Below are 20,566 nucleotides of genomic sequence, written 5' to 3' on the forward strand. Positions count from 1 at the left end.
AACAGTTTATGTTATATTTTATATATACTACAGTTTACAAACAGTTTATGTTATGTTTTATACCTACTACAGTTTACAAACAGTTTATGTTATGTTTTATACCTACTACAGTTTACAAACAGTTTATGTTATGTTTTATACCTACTACAGTTTACAAACAGGTTATGTTATATTTTATATATACTACAATTTACAAACAGTTTATGTTATGTTTTATACCTACTACAGCTTACAAACAGTTTATGTTATGTTTTATACCTACTACAGTTTACAAACAGTTTATGTTATGTTTTATACCTACTACAGTTTACAAACAGTTTACGTTATTTTTTACTTAGTTAATCCGTTCTGTATACAATTGTGTACACGCATGAGCATCATATATGATGTATTTAACTTCCATCTTCATTCTGGAACTTTCGCACAAACTTACATAATGACTATCTGTACATAAACCTAATAATATTAAACTAACACAGTAGAGATAAGACAAACAGCAAACAGTTCCTTAGCTATTCGTGTTTCACCAACTAGTTGGAAGTTACTTTTATTATGCACCCCTTGTCTCAAAGTTGATGGGACTCTGTGACGCAAATCACCAAGTGTTGAATTTACAGACGGGTCACGTTAAACAATAAGCCACGACTGGTCCTGTTTATTTTTTATCTTATTCTTCCATATACTTTTATATAATTTCTAGTGATGTCACAAAAATAAATCTAAATTTTAGGAGAATACTGAATACTTAGATCTGTTAAGGAATACTGGCTTTTGTCGAATTTATTCAGTTCTTACTGGTACTCAAATATAAAATTTTATCAGGTTAAGTCAGTTCTGACAAGGACAAAAGTGTCAACTTTTATCAAGATGACTCAGTTCAGACTTAGACTAAAGTATCAACTTTGATCGAGATAACTCAGTTCAGACTTAGACTAAAGTATCAACTTTGATCGAGATGACTCAGTTCTGACTTAGACTAAAGTACGTATCAACATTTATCAAGATGACTCAGCTCTAACTAAGACGAAAGTATCAACTTTTACCAAGATGACTCAGCTCTGACTAAGACTAAAGTGTCAACTTTTATCAAAATGACTGAGTTCTGACTAAGAGTAAAGTGTCAACCTTGACGATATTGTTATTCAGAAATCAATATTATTATAATAAATAACGTAAATAGTAATATGGAAAAAGCTTAACTATAATCATTATCTAAACTTGTGTTCTTATAACTTTGTACCATTTCTTTCTTTTTTAATATTTCTGTCCTTAATATGTCTTTTTTTCCATACTTATTTCATTTTTTCTAACTTGCTCATAGCTGAGTACCAGTTTATTAATGTATTAGTAGCTGGTAATGAACCATAAAGCTTCAAAAGAGGCTGGCTATTTGAGCTGATTCCGCCACGAATATCGAAAGCAGGTTTATAGCATTGTGTGCCGGACCAGGTGGTGAGGGTGCTCGTCTCACAATCTGAGGGTCGTGGGTTCGAATCCCCCTCACACCAAACATGGTTACTGTTTCATCCATAGAAGGGACCCGGCATGGCCAAGCGTGTTAAGGGGTTCGACTCGTAACCCGAGAGTCGCAGGTTCGAATTCGAAAGCTATCTGTGCTAGCCGTCCCTAATTTAGCAGTGTAAGACTAGAGGGAAGGCAGCTAGTCATCACCACCCACCGCCAACTCTTGGGCTACTCTTTTACCAACAAATAGTGGGGTTGACCGTCACATTATAACGCCCCACGGCTGAAAGGGCGAGCATGTTTGGTGCGACGGGGATGCGAACCCGCGACCCTCAGATTACGAGTCGCACGCCTTAACACGCTTGGCCATGCCGGGGCCCATTGAAGTGTGACTTTGGTGATGACATGTTCTTTCTGTTGCTTCGTGAACATCAACTAACGAGATTTTTGTTAGCGGTTATATAAACTGAAAAGATATTATTTTCAGATGAATTAATTTCAGTTTATTGAATATGTACTTTAAACCTTTTGGTTTCTCAGGGAGTCAGTTAGCCTGACGAATTATGTATCAAAAGGTCCAAGGTTCGAAACACAGGGACACTGACCGATTTTCCTATTTTAAGCTTAGGAAGCGTTATAAGATCAACAACTCAAGAGTCAAAGCGTTTTGGCAGTGAGTGTTATATACTGGTTGTCCTCTATGATCAGTGAGTGTTATATACTGGTTGTCCTCTATGATCAGTGAGTGTTATATACTGGTTGTCCTCTATGATCAGTGAGTGTTATATACTGGTTGTTCTCTATGATCAGTGAGTGCTATATATATTGGTTGTTCTCTATGATCAGTGAGTGCTATATATATTGGTTGTCCTCTATGATCAGTAAGTGCCATATACTGGTTGTCCTCTATGATTAAAAGTGAAAAATTAAAATTAGGACATCTATACATAAACCCTGACCTGGCCGGTTGTACGAACTGTAGGAGGTTTAACTGAAGCTGTAACTTTAGGGACGTCCGTCAGTTTAAACGTGTAAGAAATTGTCAAACAATGTATTCTTAAGAACACTGTATCTAAGCATTTTCGTGACCTACAAACGTATATTTCTGTTTTCACTAAACGATCTATTGATTTCATTTGCCAGTAATTTGACACTGATTTCGTTTTAGCGTCTGAACTAACAAAGAATTATTTGTTCAGACACATAAAATAACAGTTTATATAAAAAACACTGTTTTTTTATTTATGCACGAGTGTATTTTCTGAGATACTTCTGTTAAGTGTATTTATTTATCTTCACATCCATAAAGCTCTTTATACAGCCTTGATAGATAAACAGTTACAGTTTTTACTTTAACTAACGTGGAAATCAATTTTTTTAAAACAAGAAATACACAGATTACAAACACACATTCTCTCAAGCCATATTTGTTTTATTTCGTGACGAGGTACTGTTAATTACTTTATATCATGACAGAAAGATCCACGTATTTAACTTTATAATTTCGTTCAGAAAGCGGAACCACGCCCATCATTGATCGTGAAGAACGAACCATTGTAATAACACCTTTTTTTTTATCTCTCTGGTACAGATTCGTTCAGCCTTTGTTCTGTAGTCAAAATCTGGGGATCGAGTAAAGGAAAGATGAAAGGAAACATTTGAAATATTTTTGGTTATTTTACTAAAACAACTTTGTAAATTACAAACGAAACATCTGATTAGTGAGAAGTTTGAAGAAACTGTTCTACTCTCATATGGTAAACAATCCAATACCCTATGCTAATTTGTTGTTGCTAGCCTCAAAGCTGCGCAAGATAATCTGTCCGCTATGGGCATCGAAACCCAGTTTATAAAGTAAAAAGTCGCTGGCCTTATCGCTGGACCAAATGAGGCCATGTACTTCACAAAATACGTTAAAGGTAATATTTTTTACAGTTTAGCCTGAAATTTGATTTCTAAGCGCAAAACTACTAAATAAGATACCTGCTCTATGTTCACCTCATGGATTCAAACCCTAAATTTTAGTGTTAAAAGCCCTCAAACTGATCAGTAAAAGGATCCTCAACGACGAAGCTACAGATGGCCTGGCATGGCCAGGTAGTTAAGGCACTCGACTCCTAATCCGAGGGTCGCAGGTTCGAATCCCCTCACACCAAACACGATCGCCCTTTCAACCGTAAGAGCGTTATAATGAAACGGAAAATCTCACTATTTGTTGGTAAAAGTCCAAGAGTTGGCGATGGGTGGTGATGACTAGCTGCCTTCCCTCTAGTTTTACACTGCTAAATTAGGGCTTTGCACGAAATTCCAAACAAACCAAGATACAGACTTAGGACTAAAAGGATGATAAGTGCATTACATTATTTTCTGGTTGCTAACAGTAAACTATCTGTGTTGTGCACAAAATATGTATTGAAACCCAATTTTAAGCGTTATAAATATTTAGCTTCACCGCTGAGCCACGGTAGTAAGGTGTGGTTATAAATAAGGAAATGTCGGGCAAACTATCTTTTAAAAAAACATATTTCATAACCATTATTGTGGATATATGGTTAAAACAAAATAAGAACTGTCATAAGGGGAGCCTAATCATGCAAGTTCTCAAATACAGCTAATCTAACAACAGTAACACCATGTCCTTCACGATATCTAACAACAAAAACACCATGTCCATAACCATATCCAACAACAATAACGCAGTGTTCATAACCATATCTAACAACAATAACACCATGTCCTTAACATATCTAACAACAATAACGCAATGTCCATAACCATATCTAACAACAATAACACCATGTCCTTAACTATATGTAACAACAATAACACCATGTCCTTAACGATATGTAACAACAATAACACCATGTTTTTAACGATATGTAACAACAATAACATCATATCCATAACGATATCTAATAACAATAACACAATGTCCATAATCATATCATCATGTTCTTAACAATAACATCATGTCCATGACGATATCTAATAACAATAACACAATGTCCATAATCATATCATCATGTCCTTAACAATAACACCATGTCCATAACGATATCTAATAACAATAACACAATGTCCATAATTATATCACCATGTCCTTAACAATAACACCATGTCTTTAACGATAGCTAACAACAATAACACCATATCCATAACCATATCCAACAACAATAACACCATGTCCTTAGCGATATCTAACAACAATAACGCAATGCCCATAACCATATCTAACAACAATAACACCATGTCCATAACAATATCTAACAACAATAACACAATGTCTATAACCATATCTAAGAACAATAATACCATGTCCTTTACGATATCTAACAACAATAACACCATGTTCTTGATTCAACTTCACAAAACGTTAACTGTATACAACTCCCTTTTGGTGTTTCACCGGTAAGTCAAAGGGCTTATAACGTTATAATCTGGTTTTGATACCCGCGTTCGTCAGAGAATGGTAGCCATTGAATAGATTTGTGCTTTATAACCAAGAACCAAATCCACCTACAACGAACTGCCCACATAGCAGGTCATCTGATCTCTTTTATTGATAAAATCCAGTAGCTGTGTACTATTTAAATCCCCACAACTTAGAAGTTGCAAACATGCTTTAGTCGTATCTTGCTCAGTGTTAAACCACATGGTAAAGACTTACTGCTGTCAGGTTTACGCCATTTAAAATCATTAATTGTTACACTGTTTCCCATAATTTTACCATATTACTGTGTAAAAGCACTCAAGTCATTTTTACTTTTTCAGGGAAATTTATATGCATTTTTCTGATGGTTAGTGCTTTAAAAGTGTTTTCTTTTGTTTCCTACTTTTTAACCCAGAATATTTAATCTCTAGTCCACTTCTCTTGACATTCTAAAACACACACTTCCCGCCAAAAGGTATACAACGAAAGATAAATCGGTAGGAACGGTTAGAAGATTTTATTGTTTCAATTTTTACTAACTTACGGTAAAAATTGTCCATCCATAACTGGGAATAACTTCTGTTTCCATGCCCAGTAGATCACAGGACTGAGGTCCAGCAACAACAGGACTCACTGCCACTCCATAGCACCGCGGGTCTTTCAGACAGGCTCCAGCACAACAAATAGTTGTGGAGAGGACAGTGATCAGTGTAGTGGACATTGAACCTCGCATGTCTTTAATTTTCATGATATAACTTTGAGTTTGTATCTTTATGGCAGAATTATAAACAAACCAACAAATCACGACTTGTAAGAAGATAAACATAATTTTCTTCAACATGATATCAAACAGGTGTGTGTTCTGTATTAAATAGACTACAAGTGTGAACTTTTATGAAAGTATATAGTTAGGTAGGACCAGTAACCGTTATCACAAAGTCGTTTTGAATAACTTCATGTTTTATACGAAAAATAAATGAACATGACACCTAGCAACCAAACATAATTTCATTGGGCAAACGAAGGTTTTAGTTAAAGGAAAAACAGTAACTTGAGCTAAACTTCCTTTTCTGTTTGTTGTATTATTGTTATCGTTTTAATTATATTCAGAACTAAAGTGTCGACACTTAGTGGAATGATATCCAAATAGGAAGTGTTTACTTTTTTACTGGCGATATGTTTACTCTACTTATCGTTAACGTGTTTCATGTTTTAACGTCGATATCGTTTTTGTAATACAAACAACTGACAAACAAAAGTACATTTAGGTTTAAGTTTGACATTCCGTTTAAGAAACTCATTAACTTACTAAATATGAGTCATGAATATTTCTTATGTAAAAGTTAGATACTGAACAATGGACTTAAATTTCTAGGAAATTTTCGTTTTGACCATGAACTTTATCACTTAGAATTTTTTTTTAATTTCGCGCAAAACTACACGAGAGCAATCTTCGTTACCCGTCCCTAATTTAGCAGTGTAAGACTAAGGAGAAGGCAGCTAGTCATCACCACCCATCGCCAACTCTTGGGCTACTCTTTTACCAAATGGGATTTTACGTCACATTTTAACGCCCTCACGGCTGATAGGGCGAGCATGTTTGGTGCGACGGGGATTCGAACCCGCGACCCTCAGATTACGAGTCGAATGCTTTAACCCATCTGGCCATGCTAAATAGCTGTATAGATGTCGCCGTTGTATAGGAAGCTTCCAAATGAAAACTATGTATTGTTTGTTTGTTTTGGAATTTCGCACAAAGCTACTCGTGGGCTATCTGTGCTAGCCGTCCCTAATTTAGCAGTGTAAGACTAGAGGGAAGGCAGCTAGTCATCACCACCCACCGCCAACTCTTGGGCTACTCTTGTACCAACGAATAGTGGGATTGACCGTGACATTATAACGCCCCCACGGCTGGGAGGGCAAGCATGTTTGGCGCGACTCGGGCGCGAACCCGCGACCCTCAGATTACGAAGCGCACGCTTTAACGCGCTAGGTCATGCTGGGCCCTGAAAACTATGTAATTATGAAGCGTTCCACTCAACATTTCATAACATTTGTGTCACTTTAGGTTCTGTATTTGTTTCGTATGTCTGTTATTTTTATTATTAACTACAATAACAAATGTCAGTGTGTGGAAACTGGTTTATGGTAGTTTGATTACAGTTGTTTTATACTCCAATCAGATTAATGTTCTGTCACGTTACTCAGCAACAGAATACTTTTGGTAACATCTGTCTGATTCTTACCCGCACGATTTCACTTTTTTATCATTCATATTTTAAATACGTACCAATCCAAACACTTGGTTTTGTAATAGCACTAAGCCTAGACAGTGAAACCAGTAGACCTGTGACCAACCTGGTAAAATAATTATTATGACTGTAGTTTTATTGGTAATTAAATAGTATTCAATATCTCCTCACTGACTCGAGTTCTTAGCCCTAACCATATAATTTTATAGCTATAAGAAGGATGTTCTGTCTGAATGACGTTGAATCTGTCAGACTCTTGCAGGTATTAAAGTGGAAATAAAGTGAAACTATTTTATATTCAGTCTGACTAAGTCTCATTCGACAGAATCTGGTTTCCTAGCAATGAAAGTTTATAAGTTTGCAAACAAACTGATAGAGTTTGTTATAGGATATAAGATTTATCACCATTTTAATACTTAGTAACACCTCAAAATGCCGGTAGTTTTGACAAAACCTTAAGAAGTTCGTTAACCTGAGAACATTTGAAAGCACCAGTACACTGAGTAACACCAGAGGACGCTGAGCAGCTACAAATTAATATAAATTGATTATATTAATTATGAAATAATTATATTATAATTTATTAATTTATCATAATATATTAATTATGAATGAATTTTCAGACAGATAAGTTCATTGTAAGTAGCAGCTAAAATGATATTATATATCCCAGATACGAAGATAGCCACCTACCGGGAGTGTTTTATTTGTTTGAAATCTGATTCAAAGTATTACGTAAACATTATGTGAAAATGTTTACATGATGGCGGTTTTCGGTTCATAATTCCCGGATCTTGCGTACGTTTTTATCAAAGTAGAAACTGTCCACTTTCAAAAATGCCCTAACGAACGATAAGCAAATTTAATCGCAATCGAATAGCACGATAGTTCTGCAGACGAGCGCAAAATTTTGCGATATGTTAGCATAATGATTGCTTATTTGCTCTCATATCTCTGATAATACTTTAGTTATTTACCGAATTTGAAAAAAGATCGACTGAAGGAAAAAGTTTTTTTGTTCACTGTTGAGGAAAACAAATTATTTGAAGTTAAGTTTTGTTTGTTATAAAGGAGCTCCCTCCTGGGACAGTGGTAAGTCTTCGGATTTACAATACTAAAATCAGGGGTTTGATTCTTTTCTGTAGCTTTATTATAAGAAAAAACTCACAATAAAGAATATGGTTGAAATTTGGTACGTAGAGAGACGGTGTGTCTTAGTTATATATCTGTTGTCCAAATGCCTACTAAAAAGTATAACAAAACCAAAACGTTTAATCCATAAATCTGTATTATTTTATTCACACTACACTGTACTGTATGTACAGAAACAATGACACTTTAATATTCAACATTTTAAAACTTGAAACATAATAATAAAATAAATCTACAGCAAACTTCTGGTGTTGCTGTTGCTTCTGAATATTTATTGATCTAAGTGAATTTGGTTTTAAATAACTGAATTAAATTTTCTGCCCAATTCAACAAAACTGTGCTTTCGACGCAAATTTAAATATTGTAAAGATTATTTATTATCATTCTAAACGTTTACGTTATCACACTCTGGGATTTTTCAACAAAAAACATAAATAAAATAGTACACAATAAATATTTAACTTACTCCAGAATTATAAGAAGCTTACTGCCGATATCCGTTGGGTTACTTTGTCAAATATAAACATGGTTACGGTGACAATAAAAATAACCGTACTCTCAACAATAACCGAAAGCATATCTTCATATGGTTACCATGACAACAAAAATAATCGTACTTTCGACAATAGGGTTAAAAGGGTGGCCCAAATGAACTTATACTTCCTTAAAATTATTACCATGACACCAAGTATAAAAACGATTTCAACAACGTTACTTTAACGTGTCTGTAAGTGATGTATACATTTGAATTGTACCAACTTTCACAAGCAGAAGGCTTGAAACATATTGCACCGAACTTGTTAGTTTTCAACTTTTAAGTACATACATTGGTTAAAAGAGACGTCATTTAACATCATTTACCACACATACAGTGAATTTCGCTTTGCTATATGTCACTGACACGACACGTGAGAGGGAACGAGTCAAACATCAAACTCAAGTGTTACATAGAGTCCAAAGACCAAATGACCCCATAATAAAAACGACAAAGTTCTCCAACGTGTCCAGACATATGTCTGCCTAGTAAATGTTTTATCTTAAAAATAAAATGGCTGTTGATCTACCATTGTAAAGTTGTTAAACACTGACTGTCATCACTAAAGGGACATAATCCCCCACAGTTTGATAGTAAGTCCCTACTGTTGTGAAAAGGTTTAATCTCGCTGAATTTGACAATAAACAATATGGCTCCTGGTATGCCATGCCTTTGTACGGAAGGGGTCTTATCCCCCTCAATTCGACACTGTGTGTCTTAATGGTTTTAACTGTTCTATATAACTGTAATATTCCTTAATAGGGAAAATAATTCAGTATAAAGACCCTATGGTTATGATCCATCCATCCAATAAAGGTGGTTATTCCTCATAAGACTTGCCATCATCTTCAAGTTACATCTGGTGAGCTTCGTATAAAAGAAGATCTAGATGTGTTTTAGAAATCTTGGCTATCAAACTCGACATAATCCCTTCTCATAGTACTTTGAAAGCCCTTGTTACTGGGGTGACAATGGATTTTCTTTAACCGGGTTCTCTTAATCATTTTAGCTCATATATTTCTTCTAAATCCTGAATTAAAGACATTTTACCAGTGATAGCGAATCTAACCAATGGCACAAAATACGAAAAAATTAAACACTGCTCTCTAATATTCTGACAAAAAGCAAAGAAGAGGTCCTAACGTTCTACCAACATTATGTAAAGAAGTTGACTGCAGATACGGTGTGTTTCTGGACTCCCTAATTTCAGACGCTCCACACAGCCATGCTCGTATTGAAAAATACTGTTAGCATCACAAACCAATAATTTCAAAATATGGATATCCGCTGTAGCTTTTACGTGATCTAATAAGTTTCATGAAAAAATATCTTTCCTGAGTTATTCCCCAAAACTACATACACTACACAGTTCCATTAAAGTCTCCAAAAACGATTTCACAGAAAGTATGGTATTTCATGAATAAGATCTATAGGAATCAATCACTTCAGAGTTTCTGTTATTATGAGTCTCCAATTTATTATTGTAGCAGTGAATAATAAGTTAACTATGAAACACGTCACTGTGGGTCTTGGATTAATTAATTTGACAGTAGGAACTGGTTAATAGGAATAATGTCATAGCTTTACTATTTTGTCTAAAATCCGAATACCTAGTTTTTGAACAAAGTTACCTCTGTCTTCATTAAATTATTGTACAATTTTACTCTAGAAAATGGGATAGGTTGGACAGAGTTGGAAAATTTTGTCCTCTCATTTGGACTAGCGCTGAGTTTTAGGAATTATAATGGTAAAATTCGAGATTCGATTCCATCCCTTCAGCAAACACTTCGTAATTATTTTATGTGCAAATTTACGATAACAGAAACAAAAATTCGTAGTAATAAACAAATGTTTTATTTTGTTAATGTCTCCATCTATGGGACAAATTTTAAAACGCCAGTCTACTTATTGAATAAAATGTACTCAGCTTTCACGAAAAACACTGTCATTTTGCGCTTACTAAAATTAGTGAATAACAAGTGTGCTGATGCATCGTTCCCCATACCTGTAGATGTGTGAATCAATCAATACTTGTAGATGTGTAAATCAATACATGTAGACGCGTGAATTAATACCTATAGATGTGTGAATAAATACTTATAGATGTGTGAATTAATACCTATAGATGTGTGAATCAAACATGATTTATAATGCTTGAATCAAACTACAACACGTTAAACGTATGTCTATATCCATTGTAAACACGCCAACTACTACTGAATAACCCTGGTCAAGATTTGGACATTCAAAGTTCCACTGGCTGAAATCGTCAATCGGTCCATCCTCTAAACTCGGTGTGCTCGTGATCTGCTTACAAGTCGCGTTGTTCACTGTCCAAGGTTGCATCAGATGGACACACTTGAAGTAGTCCATGTTGGAGAAGTACCAATTATCATCGTGGAGGGCTAACATATATACAGAAAAACATTTAAATAACCTTAGACAAGTAAACACTTCGTTCATTATAGGAATTTCGTAATGGTTTAAAACTCATAAAAAAATTACGACATAGTGAATCTAACTTCTCTTCAGGTTTACATTAGATAATTAATATGTTTAATCAAGTAAACATTATCTAATAATTACGAATATTTAAGATACATTCGGGACAACATATTATAATAAACTCACTTTTGTGTTTAATAAATAAAAAGTCGCGGTCTAACAACTATTTCATTTTTCCTCTTTTCTTTATTCTTCTATCAATAAAGATGTTACTTACCAGTGACCACGTGATCAGTTGGACAAACTAAGTCTTCCCTTGTTGAAAACATTTCTGCTTGTGTTGTGTCTAATAAAGGTAATTCAGGGTCGTGAACGTGTAGACATTTCAAGTAATCTATATCAGGTTCTTCCGAAAAGTTGTTATCCCTTAAAACAAACGAAAACAAACTAAACTTTACTTTCTTAGAGTATTTTTACTGAATTGTGGCATTTCTACATCTCTCGTGTTTTTTGTTCTAGCGCAAAACCACCCAATGAGTTATCTACGCTATGCATATGGTGAGGATTGATCCCAGACTTTTAGAGCTTAAGGCGTTAAATTTATACGAAAAGGAAGAAAATTCGCTATCCATGTATGCCATGTTCCAGTACCGATTCTTAGCTCATTGTTTGCTTGTGATATCCGTAGCAAGCTACACCAGAATTCTTTGCTTTGTGATGAACTAAACAGAAGGCAGTTAGTGGACAGAAGTTACTTTCCTACCCTTGGGTTCAATAGAAACAACTGACGATACCAAAGTTTGGAGGTGCAAAATAATTTATCAGTATTAACTTATAAACAGGAAAATATGCGTTAAAAGAACTTTACTTGTTTCTGTGCAACCACTTCCGTCATCTTTATGCATTTCAATATCATTCATAGCGCACCTATGGCTCCAATTGCTCAGCGCCATTTTGTGACAACGAGTCACCAGCAATAGGTCTTGTAATGTTTAGACTATCAGAGCAGATAGCCAAAAAAAAATCTAAATACAAGAAATGGAAATATTAAATACCTGAAAGTGGAAATTAAGAGTGAACAAGATAAGGAAATCAACCATATTAAACCATCGTCTTGAAACAAGTAAAAACCAAACGTATCAACATAATTCATCATCCTGCTACTGACCAGATGAAGAAAAGCGATCATTTCTTCTCTCTCTCTCTCAGTTCAGTGGACCTTTAACATTTTGGCACAATAATTTCTTCCGTTCAACACCCACTTCTTAAGAATATCACTTAAGACTGGACATTTAAAAGTGGGTGGCTCTCTGAAAGAAGTATTCGCCAATGACTACCGGCAAACTGAAAAGAAAATATTCGCCACATTGTGGAGAAAAGTCGCTTTGGCACAAAACAGGATGAAATCTATTAAACTGGAAATTAACAAAGCACAGAAAAGATTCACGCTTTACTTTAAACCTTTAAAGGCTAAATAGGCAGTTAAGGATTTGTGAAAAATTAGGTATGAGAGAATAAATAAGTACATACAATTCGCTCGCACGTAAAAATGCTACAGTAATTAACACTGGGTAAACCATTGTAAAATATTAACTCGTCAGACTTAAAGTAACATTGTAAGGCTTACCAAAATGCCACAATGACACCATTCTGTATTCCACTAGGGTCATTATTGCAGTCTGCATACCATGAAACCAGTGGGTCAGTAGGACTACCAGAGTTTGAGTTCACGTAAAGACCTCTGTATGTTACCTTTTCGCTATTCTATAGAGAAAACAAATCAAGGTTACTGTGAAGCTTCTTATTATCGAGAGTTGTTGGTGACGAAAATATACCGCCTGCTTTGTTTTGAATTTCGTACAAAACTACACGAGGGCTGTCTGGGCTGTCCGTCCATAATTTAATAGGGAAAGATTAGATGTCTAACTCTAAGGCTATTTTTTACCACTGAATGATAAAACTGACCATTATTAAGCCTCTTTGTTTAGTGGAACAGATATTCGAACCCCCACCCCTTATGCTGCGAGTCATGCGCCCTAACCACCTGGTTATAGGTATCAACTAAGGAGACTGAATGATGTATTAGATAATTAGAACTGAGATGTGTCATAGATAATGTATTAGATAATTCGAACTGAGAGGTAGCCCAAGAGTTGGCGGTGGGTGGTAATGACTAGATCCCTTCCCTCTAGTCTTACACTGCTAGATTAAGGACAGATAGCCCTCGTGTAGTTTTGTGTGAAATTCAAAACAAACAAACCAAACAATAAAAATTGATTCCTACTAATACGAAACACAATCAGATTGCTAATTCTCAAGTTTATTAGTAATCTAAAGAGAACTGTTCAATGTTCTTAATTCAATAACAATATGATCTGTTTTATCTTATGTATAAGTTTGTTTAATACATTTACCATCGAAGTGCGTATTATTCTTTACAATAAAACAATGTTACACGAATGGCCTAATTTCTACCTGTCTTGACTTTTCCAAGAAGTTCATATTTTCAGAACATTTTATTTACCCATCTCAAAAACACAAACATGGAACATTCTTTAAATACTTGTATACAGATGAACGAAAAGCTTGACCCTATTTGAATACAAGCTTTTCTTCACCGCGTTGTAATTGTCTACCAGTTCAAGCAAAAACTTGTTTATTAATTTTGATTCATTAATTTTTAGCCTAATTCGTTCACAAGCTATTGATAAAAGGTGGTAAAACCTCGAAAGTGATCTACTTAAAGGGTCGGATGACACAGAACTCTGACCTAGTTTCTAACATGTTTTCTCAGAAAAGACTGGTGAAGTTTAACACCTATTTTCTCTGCAGAAACTGATGAATAAATCAAAATATCTTCTAACGATTCAACAGAAATCCCGATTTAATTTAATAGCAGTAGCATTACTATATATTCCAAGCCTAATTACGGTATACTAGGGTTAGAGTGATAAAGGACCCTCGTGAGAGGCATTATAGCAAAATACGCCGAACCAAAAAGGACTCTCGAAGAGAAAGATAATTCAGATTTGAAATAACTTTTTATTTTTAACCTGAAAGTCGCGAGGATAATGTTAATAAAGTTTCAAGATAGTAAGATACCTGAATCACTATAGTTGGTAAAAAATCTAAAATATATTCACAATTTTGTGTACATTATTTTCTGAAGATGTCATTTCTTTCTGTTGTGGGGTAAAACATAGATGTAAATACTGGTATATGTATTATCACATATTTTCCATATATTATTTTACAAATATATTAATAATTTTCAAGGGGACATAATATGCACTTTCTTGCCTTTAATTGTTTAAAGGTCGCTCATTTCGTTTCTCAATATTCAATTAGAATTTGTTTTATTTTTAATTCTTTCGTTTTAATATATTCAAAATAAATTCGATAAAAGTTTTTATTTCTTCGAAGGTCAATGGCTTACCCAATAAATTTTCCAACCAGGACTGGAAATAATCTCTGTGTTTACCCCCAGTAAGTCACACACCTGAGGTTTCGAGGAGCGAGGGCTTACTGCTACTCCATAGCATCGCCAGTCGTTGAGACAAGCTCCAGTACAACCAATAGGCGTGGTTCGGACAGTTGTCAGTGTAGTGGACATTAATCCTCGCATATCTTCGATTTTCTTAAAGAGTATTTTATTTCGTATTTGTGTGCCAGAAGTAATAAGACACCAGAAAACCGTGACTTGAAAGGACAGGAATACAATATTCCTAGACATATTTGATTATATCAAACAGTGATTTCAAACAATGTGTTCTACATTAAACAAACTACAATTGTGAACAGTCACCTGAGAGTAGAAAGCTGATTAGTCATAAATAATTACTACAAGGTTGTTTAAATAGTTTATTTTCGATTACCTTCCGTTGCGTATGAAAGAAAATCAAACGCATGTATGAACTAGCATTAAAACAGTGTTTACTTGGACAAGTCACAATTAGTTTTGTTTTGTCGAAAAACCATTACATCTCTATGCATATATTTATAACACATTTATTTCGTTATTATTTTAATGATATACACAGCTAACGTTTTGATAAATGTTGACGTTAATGTAGCGTCCAAACAAGCAGAGCTTTTGCATATTTAATAGTGATGTGTGTATACAATCTTCAGCTGTCTTTTCACTTGCTCGTGCTTTATTTGCTTATTCAATTTTTTACTTCTTAGATATATATTTCTGTTCTAATGACAAACAATGTTTATTTTGCACCTCTAAACTACCGTTGTTGGAATTCTGATTATTTCGAAACGTTTAATAATTGATTAGGTTCGTCTTTTGCTTTGTTGTTCTTTCATGTTTTGTAGATAACACATTGTAAAACGCAAGTAAATGACGCAAAAACATTTAGGCTTAAATCTGGAATTCAAGTCGAGAAATTATATAAAATGTCTTGAATAAAAGACAGAAATGTTTGTTATGTAAAAATCAGATACTTCACGAATACTTTAAGACATTTATAACTTTATTGTTTAGTAGCGTGTGGAAGATATCATTTAGTACAGTATGCAGCAGTAGGTAATACACTGTTTAGTACCATATATAGCAGTGGGTAAGACAGAGTTTAGTACAGTATGCAGCAGTAGGTAAGACACTGTTTAGTACAGTATGTAGTAGTGGGTAAGACATTGTTTAGTACAGTATGTAGCAGTAGGTAAGACATTGTTTAGTACCATATATAGCAGTGGGTAAGACATTGTTTAGTACAGTATGTAGCAGTAGGTAAGACACTGTTTAGTACAGTATGTAGTAGTGGGTAAGACATTGTTTAGTACAGTATGTAGCAGTAGGTAAGACATTGTTTAGTACAGTATGTAGTAGTGGGTAAGACAATGTTTACTACAGTGGGTAAGACATTGTTTAGTACAGTATGCAGCAGTAGGTAAGACATTGTTTAGTACAGTATGCAGCAGTAGGTAAGACACTGTTTAGTACAGTATGCAGCAATAGGTAAGACACTGTTTAGTACCATATATAGCAGTGGGTAAGACATTGTTTAGTACAGTATGTAGTAGGGGGTAAGACAATGTTTACTACAGTGGGTAAGACATTGTTTAGTACAGTATGCAGCAGTAGGTAAGACACTGTTTAGTACCATATATAGCAGTGGGTAAGACATTGTTTAGTACAGTATGCAGCAGTAGGTAAGACATTGTTTAGTACCATATATAGCAGTGGGTAAGACACTGTTTAGTACAATATATAGCAGTGGTTAAGACATTGTTTAGTACAATATGTAGTAGTGGGTAAGACAATGTTTACTACAGTGTGTAAGACAGAGTTTAATAAAGTGTGTAGCAGTGGGTAAGACACTGTTTAGTACAATGAGTAGCAGTGGGTAAGACACTGTTTAGTACAGTGTTACCTGTATAAAAATACCAATAAAACACATACTAAATCCTACATTTTGTCACGACGATATACAAGCGGATTTTCACTTATAAAAAGTTCTCTATCATCGATAGACAGCTACTGAGGTTACAGATTCACAAACGGTGTCCACTGGCAACGGAAAGGTGAAGTGAAAGGAGACCACTCCTAGTATGTGTCTGTCTCTCCTGAACTTTCCAACAGAAACTTTTAGGAAAAAGCTTTAAGTCCTAGATTACAATGTCGTAATTAACTAGGTGACCCTACAAATATAAACCAATCAAGCAAAAAGTATATAATCTCTGATTAGTTCTGTTGTCCTTCCAGCTAACCAACGTAGTTAAATTCAGCCAGTCATAGTAATTAAATTTCGAAACAATTCAGTTAGGTTGAAAAGTGACCACTCGAGTCCAGCGAGGAAATTAAACTGTAACTTTAGACAATAATCAACGGTTAAAAAAGGGACAATAATTTTAGACTAAACTGTTTTCTGTCCTAATAATTAATTTCGTTATTTTATATATATATATATATATCTGTGATATGAGGTTGTATAAGCAATTCTATGGAGTTATATTCAACTTTTAAAATCTTTACTAAGTAAGAACTTGATATTATTTTAATCAATCAATTAATTTGAAGAGTCAGTGCGTTACCTTGATCAGGTACTTGGTGCGTTACTTTGCACCAAGCTGACATAAAATCTTATACTACAGACAATTGTCTGTAGTATTAATGAAAACATTCCTTAGTAAAAATAAATATTTCTTCTTGAAGCCCTTTTTTAATTTACATTGCACAGATTTCCTTCTATTTGTCAAACCTTCACCTACTCACACCATGTGAGCTGTCCATCTGCCTCCCCAGTTTAGAGGGAACTATTATTGTTTTTAATAATAATATTTATTGTCTAGATATTTCGAATTTTATTACGATGATTGTTTGTTTTTGAATTTCGCACAAAGCTACTCGAGAGCTATCTGTGATAGCCGTCCCTAATTTAGCAGTGTAAGACTAGAGGGAAGGCAACTAGTCATCACCACTCACCGTCATCTCTTGGGATACTCTTTTATCAACGAATAGTTGGATTGCCCGTAACATTATAACGCCCCTACGGCTGAAAGGGCGACCATGTTTGGCGCGACGGGGATGCGAACCCGCGACCCTCAGATTACGAGTCGCACGCCTTAACACGCTTGGCCATGCCGGGCCTTATTACGATGATCAAACACTTGTATGATTATGAGAAATACCACCAGGGATTCGATTATTTCTTCTTGTCTTTATTTCATCATAATTTTTCTACAGCTGCCTAGAAACAATGGAGAGGACTACGTGTGTTGGCTCAACAACCAATACTTGATATGGGTGGGTCTAAGTGTGTGCGATTACAGACTCGAGCACCCATATCTGCTCAGAATAGTTTATTAGGACATTATGGATGAACCGTAAAGGTTCAAAAGTCAACAAAGGTTGAAAAAGTTCACAAGGCCAGGTCCAGTCCCGATTTAAACTGATAAGTATAGTGTCTTTTGTTTGGAGTGACAATTCATCATTGCTATAAAATGTTAAATTTTTATCATCTGATAATGTTAGTATAAAAAGTAGTCTGGAAAAATAAAGATTGTGAGAGTAAACATCATACATTTCAAAGACTACTAACATCTTATGATGGACATTCCGGAAACAGAATTATGATTATTAATCAGGTCAAACCCGATTTGAATGGAAATTATTTAGCCATTGATTTATACATCTTTATCAGTTCAAGCATCAAATTCTCAATATTGAGAAAGTTTAAATTTAACTATTTGACTTCACTCATCACGGAAGCGTTTTAAAGGTGTAGTGGACTAATTTAATGGAGGGTTGAAACAAAACACTCTCTATAACATGCTTTCCCACTAGAAACTTGATGATCTATTAGCAACCGTATTACTAACTAGTCTTAGCACCATTGCTGCATATTAGAGTGATAATTCAAAGTCCCAAACTGTCCCTTCAAACAAGCCTAACCAATAAAGTACTCAATATAGATCAGCTTTTAGACAACTCTTTTGGAACCAAAAATCGGATAATGACAGCATGTATGAACGTTTCAGATTTGGATTGAGTTTCGCTCAAAGCTACGCAAGGGCTATCGGTGCTACCCGTCCCTAATTTACAGTGTAAGACTAGAGAAAAAGCAGCTATTCATCACTGTCCACTGCCAACTCATAGACTACTCATTTAGCAACAGACACGGCCGGATTAGTTATTAGGCACAGCGCCGAGAGCCTTTGGAAATTATGGATCCGTAAAACTTTTTCTTAAAAATTAATCCTTGGTTTAACTTTTACGGCTAGTAGGGCCTACAAACGGTCCGGCACTTCCTACAAATGATGGGATTAATAGTAAGTATATAACGCTCTCATGGCTGAAAGGGTGATATTGCATGGTAAGACGAGAATTTGAAACCGTGGCCAGCAGATGAAACGTTTTGAGCATTAACAGTTCCTTAAGGAAATAGACAACTGTACCATTGTCTCTCAACTGAAACACTGTAGTTTGTAAACCGTGACTCAGTTTTCGTTTTTCACTCTTAAATTAAGAAAGAAAAAAATCTAATTCTTTCCGTTTAAAAATCCGAAACTTGCATTTCTTGATAAAACATCAACTACTAAAATAATGAAAACAAAAGTTCAGATTAATCCAACGAAGACTGTTGATAACATGAACCTTCACCCCCAGTAGGTTACATGACCCTCGATGAAGAGAGCTCACTGTCAGTCCATAAAGTACTTGAGATCAGACAAGAAATAGCTAGGGAGTGAACAATGTAACGAAAGTTAATCTTCGATTTTTTTTATTTTTTTTATGTACAGTTGTTGCTGTTAGTGAAAAACTACATATTGGCCGATCTCCACTCTGTCAGTTACGAGTGATCGAACCCAAGGTTTGTCCACAAAATTACCACTGATAAATGTGTTTGTGTGTGTTGAGTAGTAAGCAAACAGAAAACCGTGACTTGAAACGAATTGTTTGTTTTGAATTTCGTGCAAAGTTACACGAGGGCTATCTGTGCCAACTCTCTCTAATTTGGCAGTAAAAAACGAGGGGGAAGGCAACTATTCATCACTACCCACCGTCAACTCCTGGGCTATTAATTTACCAACGAATAGTGGATTGGCCGAAGCATTATAAGGCCCCCACGGTTGAAAGGGCATGTTTGGTGTGACGGGGACTCGAACCCGCGCCCCTCGAATTACAACTCGAGTGCTTTAACTACCTGGCCTTGCCGGGCCGACTTGAAAGGACAGGAATACAATATTCCTAGACATATTTGCTCATATCAAACAAGGATCTCAAACAACGTGTTTCGCACCAAATAAACTTCAATTCTGAACAGTAAACTGAGAGCAGAAAATTGAATTGGAGTCAATCATGATTACTGTAGAGTCTTTTAGAATAACTTATTATCCATTACTTTCCATTTTACGTGGAATTAAAACAAATAATATGTTAGACAACTAACAGTAAATCAGTGTTTAATCAGACAAGTCACAAGTAGTTTACAGTTTTGTCTAAAAGCCATTAGAACTCCAGTGTATTCTATTTCATAGTTGTTATTATTTTAATTATGTACCCAACTAATGTTTTCATAAATGTTGACATTAACATGGCGTCTGAACAAGAAAAGGTTTTAAATATATAATGGTGACGTGTGTATACGATTTTAAACTAATTGTTTTTTCCATGTTTTATCGTCGACAATACATTGTAAAACGTAAGTAAATGCGCAAAAACATTTAGGCTTAAGTCTGGGATTCAAGTCGAGAAATTATATAAAATGTCTTGAACAAAAGACAGGAATGTTTGTTATGTAAAAATCAGATACTTCACGAATACTTTAAGACATTTGT

General features: G+C 35.0%; 1 protein-coding gene across 1 annotated transcript; it reads right to left on the reverse strand.

Annotated features, from left to right (window-relative positions):
• Positions 1–8,486: 8,486 nt before the first annotated feature.
• Positions 8,487–15,083, reverse strand: LOC143233512 (uncharacterized). Its single transcript, XM_076469809.1, has 4 exons — positions 14,715–15,083; positions 12,906–13,042; positions 11,556–11,704; positions 8,487–11,238 (listed from the first exon to the last, which is right to left on the reverse strand). Exons 1-4 carry the CDS (start codon positions 15,009–15,011, stop codon positions 10,979–10,981), a joined length of 843 nt encoding a protein of 280 aa, XP_076325924.1. The 5' UTR covers positions 15,012–15,083; the 3' UTR covers positions 8,487–10,978.
• Between the last annotated feature and the right edge of the window lie 5,483 nt (positions 15,084–20,566).

Source organism: Tachypleus tridentatus, chromosome 12, assembly GCF_004210375.1.
Source record: "Tachypleus tridentatus isolate NWPU-2018 chromosome 12, ASM421037v1, whole genome shotgun sequence".
NCBI classification, from domain to species: domain Eukaryota; kingdom Metazoa; phylum Arthropoda; class Merostomata; order Xiphosura; family Limulidae; genus Tachypleus; species Tachypleus tridentatus.

Excerpts from the sequence above, each read along its gene's own strand:
- LOC143233512 (XM_076469809.1), bottom strand. The coding sequence starts at position 15,011 with ATGTCTAGGAATATTGTATTCCTGTCCTTTCAAGTCACGGTTTTCTGG. Across the intron at positions 13,043-14,714 it reads CTGGTTGGAAAATTTATTGG|AATAGCGAAAAGGTAACATA; the intron begins GTAAGCCATTGA and ends TTTTCTCTATAG. Across the intron at positions 11,239-11,555 it reads AACTGATCACGTGGTCACTG|CCCTCCACGATGATAATTGG; the intron begins GTAAGTAACATC and ends TATATATGTTAG.